General features: G+C 43.5%; 2 protein-coding genes and 1 long non-coding RNA gene across 7 annotated transcripts in view; 2 read left to right on the top strand and 1 right to left on the bottom strand.

The window, feature by feature from the left end:
• Positions 1-5,235, top strand: part of POU2F3 (POU class 2 homeobox 3) — a 76,590-nt gene extending 71,355 nt beyond the window's left edge. For both annotated transcript variants that reach the window (XM_079103900.1, XM_079103902.1), the window contains 3 exons: positions 1,980-2,046; positions 3,325-3,460; positions 4,521-5,235. In XM_079103900.1, coding sequence (XP_078960026.1) covers positions 1,980-2,046; positions 3,325-3,460; positions 4,521-4,560 — 243 coding nt within the window. In that variant the 3' untranslated portion in view covers positions 4,561-5,235. The remainder of the gene's footprint in view (positions 1-1,979; positions 2,047-3,324; positions 3,461-4,520) is intronic.
• Positions 5,236-10,619: 5,384 nt separating this feature from the next.
• TLCD5 (TLC domain containing 5) lies at positions 10,620-17,867 on the top strand. Of its 4 annotated transcripts, none has more exons than XM_079104323.1 (3): positions 10,620-10,636; positions 13,187-13,386; positions 15,580-17,268. In XM_079104323.1, exons 2-3 carry the CDS (start codon positions 13,188-13,190, stop codon positions 16,116-16,118), a joined length of 738 nt encoding a protein of 245 aa, XP_078960449.1. In that variant the 5' UTR covers positions 10,620-10,636; position 13,187; the 3' UTR covers positions 16,119-17,268. The 4 variants fall into 4 exon arrangements, with proteins under 4 accessions (XP_078960449.1, XP_078960450.1, XP_078960447.1 ...); XM_079104324.1 differs by lacking the exon at positions 10,620-10,636 and adding an exon at positions 10,707-10,778 and having other exon boundaries at positions 13,272-13,386; positions 15,580-17,865; XM_079104321.1 differs by lacking the exon at positions 10,620-10,636 and adding an exon at positions 10,714-10,778 and having other exon boundaries at positions 15,580-17,867.
• On the bottom strand, positions 17,407-19,208 carry LOC306640223. The gene is made up of 2 exons (XR_013757771.1): positions 17,997-19,208; positions 17,407-17,879 (listed from the first exon to the last, which is right to left on the bottom strand). It is a non-coding gene; the product is annotated as an uncharacterized lncRNA (long non-coding RNA).
• Between the last annotated feature and the right edge of the window lie 1,255 nt (positions 19,209-20,463).

Consider the following 20,463-nt stretch of genomic DNA (forward strand, 5'->3'; position numbering starts at 1 on the left):
AGAAAGGGTGAAGGAGCTTCATTAGTTATCAGCATTCATTGAACACAATTTCTTGAACATCTGTGAACTCCCAGGCCTGGTCGAAGCACTGGTGATATAGCCGAGAACTGCACAGGCATTGCCCTGCCCTCAGGAAGCCTACAGCCACAGGGGATAAAGACATTGCATGCACAGTGACACCAGTACATCAGATGTCAGGGAGGAAGAAGATAAATTTCCTCATCCTCTTTTCTCCATCTCAACAAGACGAGGACATGGTTTCTTCTGCTTCTGATATGAAATGAGCTCCAAAACATATAGTTAATTTAGAAAAAGGAAAAAGACAAAATGGTGCATACCAGTGTGGGCATGATTTTGTCACCATATTTGTAAACACTAAAAAAGGGGCCAGGTACAGTGGTACACACCTACAATCCCAGCTACTCGGGAGACTGAGGTTGGAGGATCGCAAGTTCAAGGTCAGCCTAGGCAACTTAGTGAGGCCCTATTTCAAAAGGGCCAAGGATATATCTCAGGGGTAGGGGGCATGCATACACGAGGCCCTGGATTCAATCCCCAGTATGGAAGGATGGGGGGCACCATATATATGTATGTATGTTTGCATATGCCCAGCCTGTTTTCAGAAGGAGACAGGAGCTGGGAGCTGATCACAACGACTAAAATCATTATTATTTATTTGAAAACAACAACAAATTTCTCAGGTGTGGCAGCAAGGAGGGAGATTACTGATTGTATCTCTCAGCACTCTGCCACCCCTCCCAAATGGTGCCCCAGCCTGTCTCCACCCTCCACAGATCTGCAGCCTACTGAGGAGGCTCATTGTAAAGGAGAGGTAAATGAAAGAGGTGAGAACCACTGCTGATTCATTAGGAAATGAGGACATGCTGCATCCTGTTAGGACAGGGTGTTCCAAACTCGGGAGGGGAGGAATATCACACCACAGGCCCCTGGGAGAACTGTCTGTCAATATCCCTTGAAAACCCTGGTTAGAGCATCCCCTGTTGCATGAGAAGAAGGAGGGAGAGTGAAAGCAGGCAGATTTCAGCTCAGAAGAAGAGGTGAAAACCATCTAGAGATGTGCAGCAGTAGGGAGCTGTTCCTTCCAGGAAGGAAGGAAACTAACATTTAACAAGCTGGCCATCTTTGCCAGCCATTGCATTGGAAGCTTTATGGACATTATCTTAATAAATCTTAAATAAAAGAAAATGTCAGGGAGGTGTTCCTGCTACTTTATAGATGAGAAGACCGAATCTCAGTGGGGTTGAATAATTTGCCCAGACTCATGCAGACAGTGAATGAGGGGCCAGGTCTTACCCCCAGAGCTGTCCACTCTACTGGATCTTGTTCCGGGATGGTGACAGTGAGGGGGAGGATCCTGATCCATAAGGGAGCTTAAACTTAGTTATCTTAAGTCCCTTTCTAACCTCAGAGTTGATGATGCTACAGGGTCTCCAGGGCAAAATGAAAAGCTCCAGAGACCAAAGTTGAACTCCTCCAGTTATCTCTGGAGAACCCAAGGTACATTCATCCATCAGGGTGGGAAGGTCGGAAGCAGAGTTGTTAGGGCTGCCACTCCTCTGCCCTGAACTCCGACAGGGTTTTCTCGGGAAGGGAGAAATGGGGACTGGAAATGAGGCAGGCAGCTGGCAGCATCTGCCAGAGTACAGCCCCGAGGCTTGCGCCTTTCACTGCCAGGACACTCAGGCAAGACACCCTCAGCCTGGTAGTGCCAAAGAAACCCTGCTCGGGCACAGTGGTGTGGGGAGGGAAGGGTGTCAGGACCAGGGAGCTTCCGGAACAGACCAGGGCTGGAGCTGGATGGGGCAGTATGTGCTCCAGAGGAGAATGGAGTGTAGGTTTGGGGAGTAGAAAGTCAAGGAAGCCAGACCTCAGTCTCTGGGACCCAGCATCTTGGGAGAAGGACCCAAGGTTGGATAAGGGAGTGGGAGTGGACACTTACAGCCTCTCTTGCCTTTCAGGTCTCTCCCTCAGGGACTTTGGGTCCCCTCTCTGTCCCTCCTGTCCACAGCACCATGCCTGGAACAGGTGAGCTTTAAAATGTTTCTAGATAGCTCCATAATTCCTTGTGGTTCTAATACCCTGTTATCTAAAGGAGAACTAGCATTCCATAAATGCATTTCAAAGGATGTTAAAATTCATGCTGAGAAAAACAGGTTTCTATGGTCAAATAAGTCTGGAAAGTTCTGGGTAAAAAAAGTTTGATAAATGAGTTTGTTTTAATTGCAGCACTTAAAATGCATATTACATTGCCAAGTGAGCCATAGAGAAGGCTGAAGGAAGGCAGGGTTTTCTGTGCTAATTTTCTTTTCTTTTTTTCTTTTTTCTTTTGAGACAGGGCTTCACTAAGTTGCTGAGGCTGGCTTTGAATTTGCAATCCTGCCTCAGCCTCCTAAGTTGCTGGAATTATAGGTGTGTGCCACTGTGCCTGGCTCTCTCTTCCATTTTTAAAAAGTGTCTTAGTTTGATAGTAAAATATAGGTCACCCTATCCAGAGAACACAGTCTGGGAAACCCAAACACAGGAATTCCACTTAGTCCAAATCTGCTATTTTAGAGAGGATGAAAAGGAGTTTCATGGAAGTGAAGCAAGTCAGCACAGGCCACAGAACTGCTTAGTGAACGACCCAGGACCAAGACGAGACTCAGGTCCCCTCTCTCCTGGTTCAGTGCTCTTTCAAGGAGATCATACGCCTTTTCTTGGGCGGAGCGGGGAGAACTGGAGAGGTGACAGTCATTAGTTATGTGCTGGGGTTTTCTTTCTGCCTGTGTGCTTCTCTTTCTTTCCTCCTCTCTTCTTTTCCTAAGTTTCTTATTTTTTTTTCCCCTTCCCGCCTCTTGGTCTAGGGCTACAGATGCCCAGCCCAGGGTGTGTCCTAAAGCAGGATGATTTTGGCATCTGTCCTCTTTGCATTTGGCAAGTTTTGAACTTGCAGAACCAGCCACACTGCTCTTGAGGGCCTGGGCTGCAGACAGCATCTGCTATCAGCGTCTCTGCGGGGACAGGTCAGGCTGGCGGGTGGACACTGATCCTTATGTGATAGGAGGTGGGCAGATGGGCAAGGAGAAGGTGAGGTCCCTTTACCAAGAAGTCAGGTGTCAAAAGGACCATGTCAGGCTGAGGTCGTGGCTCAGTGATAGAGCACTTGCCTCGCATGTGTGAGCACTGGGTTCGATTCTCAGCACCACATAAAAATAATGAATAAAAGAAAAGTCCATGAACAACTAAAAAAAAAGTGTCATGTCACAAGGTCCCAGGATCCAGCAGCATTAATTTCCCCTTATTTTTGCCTCTCCTTGTCTTTAGTAACGTCATCCTGTTCCCCTGGGAACAACAGCAGGCCTTCGTCTCCTGGCCCAGGACTCCATGCCAGCAGTCCCACTGCGTCTCAAAATAACTCCAAAGCAGCAATGAACTCCTCCTCCAGCTTTAACTCCTCAGGGTAAGACCAAGGGGGAGAGTGCAGGGGCAGCCGGCAAAGGCCCAGGGGCATGTGAGGAGTTGGGCCAGCACCTGGGGACAGAGAGCTTGTCACTTGTCACAGGACTGGAACAGAGGAATGAGGTGGCTGGGGAAAGACAGAGTGGACAGCCAGACTGGACCACATCCCTAGGGAGCAGAGATTTAAAAAATAAGCTACAGCCAGGGAGCAGTCCTAGCAAGGAACTGATGTCAACAAAGCCAAAATTTCCATCCTCACTTTGACAGTGGAAATTTCCAACCATCCTGTCAGAAAGGGCCAGGTCTTCTGCTGGGCTTAGGGGCACAATAGTCCATGTCAGGCACCTAACCATTCTCAAGATGTTCCGTCTGAGCCGAGAGCTTAGGCACAAAGAACACCCTGGGCTCCAGGCGAGGATGAGAAGGGAAGGAGGGAGGCCGTGCCAGCTCCTATTCCCCACTGCTACCTGGGAAGCGGTGGGAGAGCAGCCTCTGGGGCCTTGGTTCTCAGCCGGAGTCTACTCTAGAAAGGATTCTCAGAGCACATGCCTTGGGAGTGTGCCCTGGTTAAGAACAAACAGATTTGAAAGTTGGATGCTAGCTCCAGACCTAAGCTTGTTGGAAAGATGCATCCGCCTGTCCAAATCTGGGTGACTCAACAAGACTGTCAGCTTTTATTGGCCAAATGTGGCATAGTCCCCAAAGCTGGAATTCCTCTTCTACCAGAAAGAAAAAGAAAGAGACAGAGACACAGAGACAGACAGAGAGAGAAAGAGAGATAGAGGGAGAGAACACTAAATAATATATTATTAGGAGCTTTACAAAGTTGCTTTGAGGTATAATATACATTTGAAAGTGTACAATTCAGTGTGTGTGTGTGTGTGTGTGTGTGTGTGTGTGTGTGTGTGTGTGTTCATTACCAAGGTCGTTCAGCCATCACCATTATATATTCCAGAACATTTTCATCACCACAGAAAAATCCCTATGTGTGTTAGCAGTTGCTCCCATTCCTATCTTTCCCCAGTCACTTTATGATAGACCTGTTTCCTTCTTCCCTCCAGATCTTGGTATCGATGGAATCATCCCACCTACCTCCACTGAGACCAGAACGTTCCTCCTCCTTCACCAGGCCCTGTCTTCCTTCTAGAAGGAAGGGAGCCAGGCCCTCTCTGGACAGACTACTTTCAGAAGCGTGGAAGAAAAGCCCCACTATGAGTGAACCCAGACTCTTGCCTTCTTCAGGAGCAAGGGCCTCTGGAGAGCCAAACTGTGATAGAACCATGTGCTGACTCTACTGCTCTTGAAATACACCCCCTCCCAGGAGGTTTCCATTTCACCGTCTTTGCCTGTGCCCTGAGCTTCTAGCATGGCTTCACCAAGAAAAGGACTTCTTGTCATTATTCTCCAACTCATCCACGGGCTTCTGGGGATAGCCATGTGCCTGGTGTGCCAAACTACCAGAGACAATGGTTTTGATTCTGAACTTAGCCACAATCCCAAACTGATCCCAAAATCTGTGGAAAGATTCGAATCACGTCTCCCCCAAAGCTTTGATGGTCTCTCTGTTCAGCGAAGTTTTCCCACTGATTCACCATTTCATCCTATTTTCTTTTTAAGCTCACCCTCCTTTCTCTCTACAAACAGATCCATCATTCATTCTCTCTCTCTCTCTCTCTCTCTCTCTCTCTCTCTCTCTCTCTCTTTGGGTGGGGATACAGGGGATTGAACACGGGAGAACTCTACCACTGAGCTATATCCCCAGTTCTTTTTTTTTTTTTTTTTTTTTTTTTTTTTTTTTTTTTTTTAATTTTGAGATAGGGTCTCACAAAGTTATCCAGGCTGGTCTTGAACTTGTGATCCTCCTGCCTCGGCCTCTCAAGTTGCTGGGATTATAGGCATGCTCTGGACCCAGCCAGATTCATCCATTCTTGAATTCTCCAAGTCCCTTCCTCTCTACAGATGGCTGAGCCACCCTCTGTCCCCTGGAGCACCCAAGAGCAAACACAATGTTGTGGGCAACCTGTACATAGTGCTTTCCTGGTTTTACATTATGTTCTTCTCTCCTTAATGTGGAATTTTCCAGAAAAATGTTAACTCAGGTGTGAATTTTTGAAGATGTCTCTGTAATATTTTATCTTCTTAAAAAAAAGAAAAAGAAAAAATACCAAAGTGTGAAATACTTCCAGAGTTCCCACACAGGCTGGAACTCGGCTGACTTTTTCAGGAACATTATCTCTAGAGTCTCCTTTGTGGGCCAGTGTGTAGAGCTATCAACATGAAGCCATCCCAGAAATGGTCACTTTTTTTTTTTTTTTCTTTTTTAAAAGACTGCATATACAGGAAACTGTTGAGACCCAAAGGAATCTCTTGGTTTCTAAATAAATCTGTATAGTGATGATATAAACTATGTCATCATTGGTAAGAAGAGGTTTGGATTACTGTGCTGTGACTTTTCATTATGGGGAATGGGGAGCAGGAAGGGGATATGAGTGCATATGAAGAAATGGGATGGGAAAAATGATTCAAATTGGCACATGAAGTACCACCCCCAAAGGGGATGCTAAAGATGGTATATGTTAACACAGGGATCAGAGTTCTTGTTGGGATACAACTATCTTGGGGACAGAGTAGGAAAGAATTTTTTTCCTCATTTTGTAAGTGGGACAATTGTGAATATTTAAGACCAAGTACTCAAGAGGTGGAGCTGAGGTGAATCTCAGATATCCTGAACATTGGTTATTTGTTATTCACATTTGTGGAAGCCCCGAGTAGCTTCCACTGACTGGGACATTTGTTGCATTTCTAACCTGAAAGTAAGTATAGATTTAACTTTCATGTCTGCATGATTCTCTAAAATCCATAATTCCAGGGAAGTTTACTGGAAGTTTGGTTATTTTCTTTAGCATCTATTTATAGATAAGAATCTAAGGGCAACAACCAATCATTGTTAAGGGGGAAAGAAAAGAGGAAAAGATTGCTACTGCTGCTTTTCAATTTTTATTTCATATTTCGTTTGATCTTTAGTTCACTGAAAGCTGGTGGGTCCAGCGGTGGGCTCCTAAGGCAGAAGATTTTGGGTCCAATTCAGAGAAGGAACTTATGAACTCCAGGACTCAAATCAGAAGCCTCCCCTGAGACCCCAGATTTCTGGGTGCAGTGATCTCCTCTATGGGTACTCTGCATGCTCCTGGCATATCTTTGGGGGCTCCTCAGCTCCCTTAGACTGTGTGTGTGTGTGTGTGTGTGTGTGTGTGTGTGTGTGTGTGTGTGTGTGTGTGTGTGTGTGTAGGGGAGGAGACCCTTGTAGTTGAGCCTGCTTTTATTTTCTTGGTGTCCCCATACTTAACATTGTGCCTAGCACAGAGTAGGCAATCAAGATTATTTTAAGTGGAATTCCTTTTTTCTCTAAACAACTTCTCATGTCCTCCACTGAGGTAGGAGCTGTAAATGCAAAACATAGTACATACATTAGGAAATCTAGTCCAGTTCATGCACCATATCTTGGTCATTAGAAGCATTAGAAAGCATTAGAAACCGTAAATTGTCTTCCCTGAGATCATGCCCAACTTTGCTTCCTATTAATCATGTCACCTTGGGAAAATTCTCTCCTGCTCTGTGCCTCAATTTCTCACCTGTAAAATGGATATAACAACAGATTCCATCCCTTAATGTTATGGTGAGGATCAATGAATTAGTATAGTAAAAGTGCTTGAACAATGTCTGGTGAGTTATAAGGCGATACTGTGTAAATGTTGCCAGTGATGATTGTGATTATTGGGTCATTGTTATTAAATCGGTGAAAAGTTCCCTGTCCCCTGCTCTCCCTAATAGCCCAAATCTTTCCTGGGGGATGCCAGTATTAACAAGGATCTGCTTTGGTGGAACAGAGATCGTGGTCACCTGTAAATTAATATATAAATTAATAAAGTTGAATCCCAGGTGATGGCGCTTGAACCTGAACTCTAGCCACCCTAGACTAAAGCCCCATTAGTCTGGAAGGACAGGTGCCTTCCCTAATCACCTCAGCCTTTGGACTCCTGAAGCCTTTAATGCTCTGTTCTTTCATGAAAATGATGGCAACAAAAGGAAAGTCCCAAAAGCAGATACTAGAAAGAGGAAACAACATACTGCAACCAAAATAAACAGGCAAAAGGTTGAGATTTGCATACTGTTCACTTAACGAAAGGGATCTTGGGATGTTTTCTTCCTTCAGGGTATCATCACCTGTTATGGGTCTCTTCCAACACATTTGTAACAGGTCTTCTCCAAATCACTTTATAATGATTTTATTTAGGTGTCCCTGGATCAGGGTTCTCAACTTGTGTTGCCCATCAGAATTATCAGGGGGTGGGGTTTAAACATAATTGATACACAGAAATTCTGATTTACTCTGTTTGGTATATGGACCTGTCATTAGGATTTTAAAACCTCCTCAAATGCCAACCTAGATGTCCTTCAGTTGATGAATGGATAAAGAAACTGTGGCATATATATACAATGGAATATTACTCCACCATGAAGAATGATAAAATTATGGCATTTGCAGGCAAATGGATGAAATTGGAGAATATCATGCTAAGTGAGATAAGTCAATCTCAAAAAACTAAAGGACGAATGATCTCGCTGATAAGCGGATGAGGACATATAATGGGGGGTAGGAGGGGTTAGTGTTAGGGTTAGGGTTAGGTTTAGGGTTAGGGATAAGGAGGGTGGTAAGAATGGAAGAAGGAAGGACTGTATAGAGGGAAAAGAGGGGTGGGAGGGGTGGGGGTGAAGGGAAAAAAATAACAGAATGAATCAAACAACATTGCCCTATGTAAATTTATGATTAAACAAATGGTATGCCTTGACTCCATGTACAAATAGAGAAACAACATGTATCCCATTTGTTTAAATAATAAAAAAAAAGCAGAATAAAGGGTCACAAAATGATATAAACACAAAGTATATAAAAACAAAGAAAAAAAAATGCCACGCACAGTGGCACACGCCCATAATCCCAGTAGCTTGGAAGGCTGAGGTAGGAGGATCACAAGTTCAAAGCCAGCCTCAGCAATTTAGCAAGACCCTGTCCACGCCCCCCCACCCCCCCCCCCAAAAAAAGAGGACTGGGCATGCTGGGCCTATGGCTCGTGGGTTAAGTGCCCCTGGGTTCAACCCTGGTATAAATACATAACTGCAACTCCTCAAATGTTTCTTCTATGGATCAATGTTGTGAACAACTGCCTAAATGTATGTACAAATCACTGGGGACCTTGTTAAAATGAAGATTCTGGTTTAGTAGTTCCAGAATTATAGTCTGATTGTGTATTTCTAAGAACTGCCGGCTAATGCCAACTGTGCTTGCCCACAGACCACACTTTAAGTAGCACAAGCTTGGTAAGCATGGTAATATGATTCCCTTGCTCAATAAAATTGGTGGGTGTGGTGATGTATGTCTGTAATCCCAGCTACTGGGGGGCGGGGCTGAGTCAGGAGGATCACAAGTTCAAGTCCAGCCTGGGCAACTTAGAACCTGTCCCAAAATAAAATGGTTGGGGATATAGCTCAGTGGTAGAACACCCCTGGGTTCAATCTCCAATACATACATACATATATAAAATCATGGGCTTCTGCCAGTTATGGTGGCACATATCTGTAATCCCAGAGGCTTGGAAGGCTGAGGCAGGAGGATTGGGAGTTCAAATCAAACTCAGCAATTTAGCGAGGCCCTAAGCAATTCAGCGAGACCTTGTCTCTAAATAAAATATGAAAAAAGGGCTGGGGATGTGGCTCAGAGGTTAAGTGGGTTCAACCTCTGAACCCCTGGGTTCAATCCCTGGTACAAACAAACAAACAAACAAACCACAAATCATAGGCTTGCTCTTATCCACATAGGAAGATGCCCCTGCCTGGCATCACAGATTGGCATCAGAAGCAGTAAATGCCCTCAATGATTCTCAAATGCAACTAAGCATCTGAATGACCTTGGGCAGGTATAAAACTACAGATTTCTGGATCCTGCATCAGACCTATTAAATCATAATATTCAAGATGAAGTTTGCATAAGGGTATTTTGAAAACATTTTCCAACTAGTACAGATGGTCAACAAGCTTTAGGTACTTCAACAGGCTTTCAATATAGTTTCCATTATTCAATCAAGAAACATTTATTGCACCTGCAGTAGGGAAAAAACGATGAAAACAGTGTCATCCTTACCTTTGAGGGGTTGGCAAGATAAATGCGAATATTTAATATTCTCCACACATGATTTAAACACGTCTGCTAACTATTTTCATTTGAAGAAATCCCATCATTGTTCATCCTGATAAAAATGGTAGACAACCTCCTTACCACATTGAGCTTTTATATTTCTCTCTTTGAATTTACTGTCCTTCTCCTTGGTATTAAAATAGACCCAAAGAGGCGCAAGGATTTACCCAAAGTGAAATAAAAATAATATTTCATATTTATATGGTGACTTCCACATCCCAGGTATTGTTCTAAGTACATTACAAATGTAATTTAAAAAAAAATTCTCCCAATAGCCAGATGTGGTGGTGCGTGCCTGTAATCTCAGCCACTAGGAAGGCTGAGGCAGGAGGATCCCCAGTTCAAGACCAGTCTCAGCTGGGTGAGTACCCCTGGGTTCTACCCTGGGTACAAAAACAAACAAAAAACGTTCTCGTTATGAGATAGGTATTATTATTGTTCCTACTCTGTAGAGGAGAAAAGGAACAAACATCAAAATAATTCACCCAAAAGCATATCAAACAAGGTTTACTCTTAAGCCTTATGCTCTAATATCAAGCTGTGACAGCACTGAAATTAGCATAACTTCTAATTCTCGGGTCTGAGCACCTTCCCGGTAACCAGTCATTCGTGTGCTGCTTCACAACTGAGATTCAAGCTTTAGGGGCAAGAATCGTGTTTGGTCAACCACAGTGCTTGGTAGGGGTGCAAGCACTTAGTAGGTGCTCAATAAGTTTTTAGTAGATAGGGTGTACCATGGTGGAGAAGGGAGAAATGGATGGTGATTTCAATCAACCAACCAATCAAAGCAACAGCCTGCAGGTCTCGCTACCACTAGATCGCCCTCCCCTCCCTTGCTCAAAGTAGGAGGACCCTCCGTCCAGTTCTCGTTCTGAATGTCCCTCGCCCAGGGGCGGTTCTGCGCTCTGTCCTCCCAGCCAGCAGGTGCCCCCAGACCCCCGGCTCCTCCTCCTCCTCCGTCACAGTCTCGTCCTCTCCCCCTCCTTCTGCTGCTTCCTGTTGCCGCGGTCCGGGCCCTGGGTTGTGGGCGCCGAGGCGCCGGAGGCTTCCCGGTGCGCTCCGCCAGGTAACCGCGCGGGCGAGCCGCCCGGCGGGATAGGTACCGCCTGGCCTCGGGCGCGGGGGTCCCAGCCCGTGCGGCCCGCGGAGGGGACGGAGGCGGGCGGGCGACGGGCCCGGCCCGGCCGGGACGGGAGGGCTCCTCCCGCCCGTGGGCGCCCGGGCCTCTGCGCCAGGCTCCGGGCGCCCGGCCGGGTGCCGGGATAACGGTCCGGAGCTCCGGGGCTCGGCGCCGGGCGTGGCCGCCGGCTGCAGAAGCGGCGGCGCGGGGATGCTACCGCGCTCCCGCTCGGCGCCCGAGACTCAGCTGCTCGAGAACCCGAGCCAGGCGGGCTGTCCTCGCCTGCCGGTCCTGGAGCGCCAGCCGCCGCGGGGAGCCCGGCTTCCGAGCTGCCAGGGCCATCTGCAGACCCCCGCGTTCCTCCGCAGCACCCGCACCCAGACACGCAGCTCCCACGGTCACAGAGTGGCATCTGCCATTTACAAATGTCTCTTCGTTGATCCGAGCGTTTGTAAATGGGCTACTGTTTGCTCTGTGGTGCCAGGGAATTAGGATTCAGAGAAGAGGACTCTAAAAATACTAATCGCCATGTCCCAACGAGCTGATCCGCATTACCGGCCGGTGACTCTGGCCTTCCAAAGGAAATAAGGGGAACCCTTCTTTTCACTCTGGATACTGTGTCTTCCCGGCCCTTGCTCTAAAAATTGACCTTGAGGTTTTACAAAATTTGTCTTAGAACTCCATCTCAGAACTGGGCTGGACGATAGAGTTCTCCAGTCCTTCTTTTTCTTTCCTCCCGTCTTCTTTCTTTTTTTTTTTTTTTTTGTCTTAGGAAAAACAGTTTCTACAGGTTGAAGTTATTTGCCCACACTCATGCTGCTAGCTTAGGACAGACACCCAATAGAACTTAGGTCTTTGATGGACACCTGCTGTTTTCTTGAATGGAAATCTGATTTCAGATGAAAGCTGTACAGAACTTGACCTTCATAAAGTCCTCTCTGGATAACATTCTTGGGAGTGGCTTGTGTATTGAAGTGTGTTGGTCCACAGATACTATTTCACTTGTTAGAATAGGGTTAAGCATTAGGAATAGCCATGCAGAAAATTCCTGCTGAGATGAGACAGATACCTGAAATATTTTTGACTTTTTTTATTTGTATTTTCAACAGAGGAGCTAGTGAATATTAATAATGGCATCTTGGTCATTTTTGGATTTTATTTCTGTATGGCCAAGTTCACTTGATAGTTGTTCTTGTCCAAATTTATTTTGGTAAAAGTTCCAAAGTGTAACTTTATGATTTTGTTTCATTTTTTAACTGAAGAATTGCCTTATGGGTATTTTCATATCTCAATAAAAACTCCTCTTGTACCTCAAAATCCTCCTGTTTCCCTGTTGGTTGAGTTGTATTTCCAGAACTGACTAGAACTTCAATTTTTTTTCCTTCTCTTCCAGGATGTCTGGACTCTTTGTTCAGTTCTATATTTAGGTTTACCTCAAGTTTTGATTTTCACTGATAAACCTATGACCCAAACCCAAACCTCAGTTGAATTTAGTTTCAGCTTAAAACCACATGAAACTACCACGTGTCATGTGACTCTAGCAGAGACCAAAGTGTTTGTGTTGTGCTTTTTTATGAGAGCTATGCACTGAGATTTTTGAGATGTAAAGACATCAGATAAATGTGCTGTATTTTCTGAGCATTACTGTCCAAGGTTGGTCATTACTGGAGGGTTATTATTAACATTTGCTCATTATAATGTGTTGTTTTAGTCATCATTTGTGTTACTGTGGTCAAAGTACTTGACAAGAACAACTTAGAGGGGAAAAAATGTGTTTTGGCTCACAGTACCAGAGGTCTTAGTCCATAGATGGTTGACTCCATTGTTTTGGATCCACGATGAGGAAGAACATCATGGGGGAGGGTGGGACAGAGGGCAACCAGGAAGCAGATGCACCCTTCCAGGGCACGCCCCCAGTGACCCATCTCTTCCAGCCATGCCCCACCTGCCTGCCCACCCATTTAGTCCATTCCAACTAGAATGGACTGATTAGATTACCACTCTCACAGTTCAGTCATTTCACCTCTGATCATTCCTGCATGAACACAGGAGTTTCTGGGGGACATCTCCTATACAAACCATAATGTATGATGTTAGACTCAGAATGCAGTTCCTAGTTTTCATTTACAGTTTTCACCCGTGGCCAACATGTTTTCTCTAAAGAACCTGGAGTGGTTCATTCAGCCGTACTGCAATAGAAGATTCTTGGATACGTAGATAAGGAAGAGTCTTTCAGTAAAGGCACTGCTTTTGTGCTATCCAGTAGTAGTAATGAGGACCTATATACAGAACACCCCAGCGCTGTTTTCTTAGGGTGCATCCGTTGTTCTCTGGTTTTGGTCTTTTTGTCGTAGGATGGCAGTAGCTCTGTGTCTGCAGGTGCTGTGCAGCCTGTGTGGCTGGCTCTCACTCTATACATCTTTCTGTCACCTGAATAAGCACCGAAGCTATGAGTGGAGCTGCCGACTGGTGACGTTCACCCATGGAGTCCTCTCTATAGTCCTTTCAGCTTATATTGGCTTCATCGATGGTCCTTGGCCTTTTACCCACCCAGGTAGGTAGAGGACATTAGGGATCTTTCCATAGGGATTCATGATTTGGGGGCGTGGGGAGGGTAGTTTTAGAGGAATTGGACTTTTGAAAAGAATTTGTATAGTGTTGAAGAATAATTGCCATTCCAATTTGTATTGCAGTCTTCATTCTTCTTCAGTGTTAACTCTGATTGCTTATGTCACTTATTGTTTGTGCTTTTCATAACTGTGGACTTGGAAAACCAATTTTAGATTGCTTGTTACAATTTAACCAATTTGAAATATGTCAAACATAAAGGCAACATCAACACCTTCCATCACTCCAAATAGATAAAAATAGAACTGTTACTAACTACTAACTGTTACTAACTACTCTGGCAACCTGCCGTCTAACTCCAACATCATCTTTCCATGAACATTTGAAGGACATTATCTTTCCTTGTCTATGTATGTAGATCTTCCTTATCCTTTCTAATTGATTCAAAAAGCTGGGTGCAGTGGCACAAGCCTGTAAACCTAGAGGCTGAAGCAGGAGAATCACAAGTTCAAGGCCCAAGTGGACTAACTAAGTAAGACCCTGTTTAAAAAAAAAAAAAAAGTTTCAAAAGGCTGGGGATGTAGCTCAGTGGTAGAATGTCCCTGATTTCAAGCCCCAGTACCACAAATAAACTAATGGGTACATAAGAGTATACTGTATGAATTTACCAAAACAGATTTGATAGATGCTTCATTATTTGGATCAGCTGTATTCATTTTATAATTTATAGACATATGAGTGTTACATCCTCAAAATACAAAAATTATTCCTCCTTGTATTAGTTGACTGCCATAACAAAATACCAGACAACAGAAATTTATTTCTCAATTCTGGAGGCTGGAAGTCTAAGAGCCAGGTGTTGGAAGGTGTGTTGGTTTCTTCTGAGGCCTCTCTCATTTGGCTTGTAGATGGCTGCGCTCTCACTGTGTTCTCACATGATCACCCCCCAGTGTTTGTGTGTGTGTCCTAATCTCTTATAAAGACGTCAATCATAATGGATTAGGGACCACCCAGATGACCCTATTTGAGTTTCCTTACCTTCTTAAAGGCCCTGTTTCCAAAAATTGTCACATTTTGAGGTACAGGGGGCTAAGGCTTCAACTTAAGAGTTTGGGGAAATACAATTCAACCCATAACTCTCTTGGAATATGATTTTTTAAAATTCCATAGATTTTTTTAAAGTTCCTTAGATTCCCAAATTGAGTGTCCAAGTTTTCCCCAAATCTATCAAATTGAGGCAAAAAAATTTTTAAGCTTTGTTTTATGTTAGTGATTTCAAGCATATCAGATTCTTGCACCCTATGTGGTTGGACATGGGAACATCCTAACTTTTGGGGTTCTCTCCAGAGTCTACTTTCAAGATGGGTTTGTGCTGCCAGTGTCCAATAACTTAATCCACTAAATTAAGAAATTTATCTCGGGGCTGGGGAGATAGCTCAGTTGGTAGAGTGCTTGCCTTGCAAGCACAAGGCCTTGGGTTTGATCCCCAGCACCGCAAAAAGAAAAAAAAAGAAAAAAAAGAAAAAAAAAATTTACCTCACATTTAGGACAGAATGACCCAAGTGTGGAAACAAATCATTATCTGGTTAAAGAAAAGAGGAAAGCTAGGCATAGTGGTGCTATCTTGTACTTCCAGCAACTCAGGAGGCTGAGGCAGGAGGATTGCAACTTTGAGGCCAGACTCAGCAACTTAGTGAGGCCCTAAGCATCCAAGCAAGACCCTATCTCAAAATAAAAATGGCTGGGGACCTAGCTCAGTGGTAAAGCTCCCCTGGGTTCAATCCCCAGTACCAAAAGGTTTTTCTTTTAAATTAAAAAGAAAAAAAAATGCTTATTGATTTCAATTGAAAAGACATAATGGCTTCATTTTATGCTGTTCCATATAGAGGACACTGAGATTATTGCCTATACTTGAATCACTCATTGTTCTGATTCATTAGAACGGTATTTTCTGGGACCAACATCATTCAGTTAGGACCAACATCATTCAGTTTGATAAAGATCAAGGTTTTAGATTTTAGTCTTTGTTGTTGGTGGTGTTATTAAAAAGTTTGTGCCTGCCATTAGTTTTGTATCCTTCAGTGATTCTGTACAATTTGAAAGACAATAATGTAGGATCCCGATGCAAGATGGCACAATCCCCAATCACTCAATTTGCTTCTGTCTTGGTTTGTTTCAGGCTCACCCAACACACCTCTCCAAGTTCACGTTCTCTGTCTCACCTTGGGCTACTTCATTTTCGACTTGGGCTGGTGCATCTACTTCCAGTCTGAGGGTGCCCTGATGCTGGCTCACCACACACTGAGTATCTTGGGTATCATCATGGCCCTGGTGCTTGGGGAGTCGGGCACAGAGGTCAATGCAGTCCTCTTTGGAAGTGAGATCACCAACCCCTTGCTCCAGTTGCGCTGGTTTCTCCGTGAAATGGGACACTATCACAGTTTCACTGGAGACGTGGTGGATTTCCTCTTCGTGGCTCTGTTCACGGGAGTGAGGATTGGCGTAGGAGCTCGCCTGCTTTTCTGTGAGATGGTCTCACCCACACCCAAGTGGTTTGTGAAGGTCGGGGGAGTAGCCATGTATGCTGTGTCTTGGTGTTTTATGTTTAGCATCTGGCGCTTTGCATGGAAGAAAAGCATCAAGAAGTATCGTGCTTGGAGAAGCAGGCGGAGTGAGGAACGGCAGCTGAAACATAATGGACATCTCAAAACACACTAGCCAAGGCGTGGTTCCCATATCTATCGGATCGAGTCAGCCATGGGAACTGGGTCAGAAAGCTGACTGTCATGGAATCATGCTCATAACACATTTAGGTTTCAAAAAAGGGCTAAATTTATTGATCACTTTGGTCAGTCTTCAAGCCGAGCATATGCAGTATTAAAACAGTAACTTCTGCAATGGCACAGTTGTGGGAAGTGAGAATCCTCAGTGATTGCTGGGAAGATGTCAGGGCTGAGAGGTGAGAACTACTGGTATTTTCAAAATACAGTGACCCTGGGTCCTTTTGTCCCTGGAAAGCTTGATAGTCAGATAGCTTTGAAAGAAACTGGAAAAAGTTTAGTGCTGTTTCTTGTTCCTTTGGGAATTTCTTCAGCATATACTTATTCCTGTTTTTCATGTAGCAATTTATTTAAGTTCATTCCATGTACTATAAAGTAAGTGACTTTCAGGAAGAGATATACCTTTGGCATTCTGAGCACTGGATCAGGGATTGGATCTGCTTAAGGGGTGATGGGGTGAGTGAAACTGGCAGTGGTAGGTGGTCACTTACTGAGCCTCCCTGAGCCCCCAAGACTATTCCCTGGGTTCCATAATTCACTGGGAGGACTCAGAGGGCTCAACATAGAGTCTCACAACTTTATTTATGATAGTGAAAGGATGTGAAGAAAAATTATCAAAGGGAAAAAGGCACCTGGGGCCAAGTCCAAAGGAAACCAGACACAAACTTCTAGAGTCGTCTTCTGTTTGGATCACAGGATATGCTTATTTCTACTAGCAATGTTTTGTAACAACATGAGAAATGTTGTCTACCAGGATAAGTTATTAAAGACTCAGTGCCTGAGATTTTTACTGGTGACAGGTCATAAAGGCAGCCTCTCGGCATGTGGCAAGAGTCAAGATTCCCAAAAGGAAAGCAGCATTCAGCACAAGCCCTGTTGTTTACACAAAAAATTAGAAACAATGAGCCAATCTTTTAAAATTTTATTGTTATTATTATTGGCTCTTTTCCACTGAGCTACATCTCTAGCCCTTCTTATTTTGAGATAGATTCTTGTTAAATAGCTGAGGGTCTTGCTAAGTTGCCGAGGCTTGCCTCAAATTTGTGATCCTCCTGCCTCTGTCACCTGAATCACTGGGATAATAGGCATGTGTCACCATGACCAGCTGAGTCAGGCTTATCAGTGAATGGTGAGAGCCTTTCCATAATCTAAGTTCCCAGATGCCCCCAAGGGCCAACCTTGTAGGCCCAGGTCATGTCTGTTCCATTAACTTTTTTTGCACGAAAATCATAGAGCAAGAGCTTTGGATATGAGATGAATGAGGTGTGGGTAGATTTACTGAGTCCTGTTGTACGGGTTTTGCCCAACCAGGAAAACTATGCCAGTTCTCAGGGCTTTTGTGCATTAATCTCCTAGGCATGAGAGGCCATGACTAAATTCCATAGGGATTTACCATGTGGATTCCACTGTGCTTGAGATGGGAGTTCAGGTTTCAGCTCAGCTGTACATGTTGCCAGCTAGAACCAAAGACTTTTTAACGTGTGGCCTCAGGGTGAGGAGGCTAATTTCTTTTCTTTTTTGCATTTCAGGTACATTCCCTTTTAGTACTCTTACTACTTGTTCTCCTTTCTCTAAAACCGGTGCCAGTCTATAAGGACAAACTATAATGACAAGGCCAGTCTTGGAAGGGAAAAAATTTGATTTTTAGTGTGATAATCTTTAATCTCACATAGGAGGAATGTGAATACAAACTTTTTTTCTTTTCTTTTTTTTTTTTTTTTGGTACTGGGGATATCGAACCCAGGGCCTTGTGATTGCGAAGCAAGCACTCTACCAGCTGAGTTATCTCCCCAGCCCGTGAATACAAACTTTGAACAAGGAGTTAGGAATCAAGAATTCCTGAGTTTATTTTAACTGATTTTGCTTTTGCCTTGCCAGATCATTTAAGCATGTCACTTGTCCACTCTTGTCCTCAGTTTAAACCCCATGTGAATGAATGAAAGATCCTGTTCTGTATTTCATAGAGATATTTTGTGGCATTTTGTTAATGGAGGTCTTTAATGTAGGGCTTTTGTAAAAAAAATGAAGTATTATTTATTTATGTATTTATTGCTTATTTATTTTTACCATGATATTCATACCAATGGTGATTGGGTAGGTCAGTTGGTGAGCAAGCAGATGATGCTATTGAAGTCAAGGTCAGCATAAAGTGTTAGTGAATGGCCACTGGAGATACTAACCTAATAAGTTGTCTTGAAAATGAATATCATTGGCTACAGAAATCAGGCATGAGGGAGTACTGCAAAGGAAAAATGTGACTTTAATGTGACTTTGAAGGCACATTAAAATGACTGTCATTTGGTTAAAGAGTTTTGCTGGGCATTGAAATAATCTGATAGATAGCATTTCAACTTCTTCTATGATTAGTATCCTTCAAACGCTGGTGAGCTTCTTTCCAGCAAAATTGTGGGCAAAGTAGATTGTGGGGGAATGCTGATTTCAGCAAAAGCCTAGCAAAAAAGAGTGTCTTGGCGCATGAGCTTAAAGGAAAAGAAAAAAAAAAAAAAGAAAGAAAAAGCTGGCTCTTGAATTTTGGCACTCTGCAACCTGTTCCATACCAGACAAGTGAATAGGCTTAATCTGGTACCAGTTCTTTTTTCCCTAACCCATTAGAAGTAAAGGGATTGCAGATCTTGCTGTTGGGGTACTCTCATGGGAATGTGTAAGTTTTGATTTTGTTTTATGAGAAATCTGAATGAATGCCAAGGAGGGGGGAAATCCCTCATTTTAGCTTTTCTTGATGTTGTGCTAATAACTGAAGAAATTTCTCTGGGAGAAAAATGTGAAATGAAGAGGACTCAGCAGTTAAGATGTTGAGTTTTTGCACCACGAGTAGATGAAGGGCTAATTAACCTATGGTCTGGCCTGACAAGATGAAGTATTCATTTGCATTTGGATTACTGTGTAATTATAACTAACACTGCTCAAGAAGGATTTATATTTCCATACGATTTGTAGTAAATTTTATAAAAAATAAAATAACATTTTATAAATCAAGACTCTGCCCTTATATCTTTGTTGGGATTTTGCCAAGAAGTTACAAAAATAAAAATTAAAAAGAGGAAAGAAGCTGCAGTAGTTGCCTTTGACTTGTAGAAATGTTAATTCCTATTCATCCTTACTGGTGAAATATCTCTAATCTGCTGTTTAGAATTAATCATTCTTACAATATTTTTATTTTGGGGGAGAGGTAACAATCAACATGCAGAAGATAGTTTGCCAAAAGAGGAAGAACTTAATTCTTTCTAGTTCTGCCACCTGTCTGGGCAGTTTCCTTCAATATGATGATGTTGATGTTGAATGATTCCTTGAAGACAGGGCATCTGATTGTTTTGAGGACTGAAGTTCTAGTGCTTACAACAGTACTTGATGCCTAGTAGGTACTTAGTAAGCATGCTGAAAAACTGGATGGCAGAATGAGGATGTGGTTGAGAATAACTCCCACCGGAAGAACCTCTCAAAAAGTCCGACCAGTGGTCTGGGTCGCCAATGTCACTATCCTAGACCTAGAACTCTAACCTAAGGGAGGGTATTCTATGTGGGTCAGCCTTACTCTTCTGAAGACATACACAGAGCCTTTAGAACAGGGGCACGACCAACAGCAGTAAGTTGTTGCTTTTATTGCTAGTGTTTTGTGGGTGACTAGAGAGGTTTTCATTATTTTAAAAAAGTGTAGTTTTGGAATGAATAACCATTAGTTATTCAATTCTTTGCTTACCGTCTTCTGAAGCTTTCCCACAGCCTTCTTTGCTCAGTTAGAACCTTAGGTTTGTTAAGTTTGGAAGGATCTTGAGAGTAGCTTGCCAAAAGGTTTTGTATGCAAGGAAGAGAAGGTGAATTAGGAAACTTTCCCAGTTTGTGTTATTCCCGAAGCTTAGGAACTGAGGCACACTTGAATGGAAGATGGGAACTCATTTTAAAATGCAGTTGATGAGTCATGGGGTCCAATTCATTTGATACTTAAATTGTAACATTGTTAATTAAGGGAAAATAAGACATATAGTACATTTACAGACACTTTATTAAGATTGGGGATAAGGTGTGCATTTTGCTCACTGTATGTGGATGAACGGTGAACTCATTCCAGTGATGTATAGAAACAATTCAACGGGGAGTCTCCAGAATAGAATTGTCATGTTGGGATGCACCAGCAGGTGGCAATGTGTCCAGGTCTGATCATAGGAAAGTGGCTTGGAACCCTAATCTGCCTCTATTCTTTCCAAAAATAAACATTACAAAATTAGCTGGCTGTGCCCTGAACTTAAAAAAAAAAAAAAAAAAAA

Source organism: Sciurus vulgaris (assembly GCF_902686455.1).
Source record: "Sciurus vulgaris genome assembly, chromosome: 11".
In the NCBI taxonomy this organism is placed as follows: domain Eukaryota; kingdom Metazoa; phylum Chordata; class Mammalia; order Rodentia; family Sciuridae; genus Sciurus; species Sciurus vulgaris.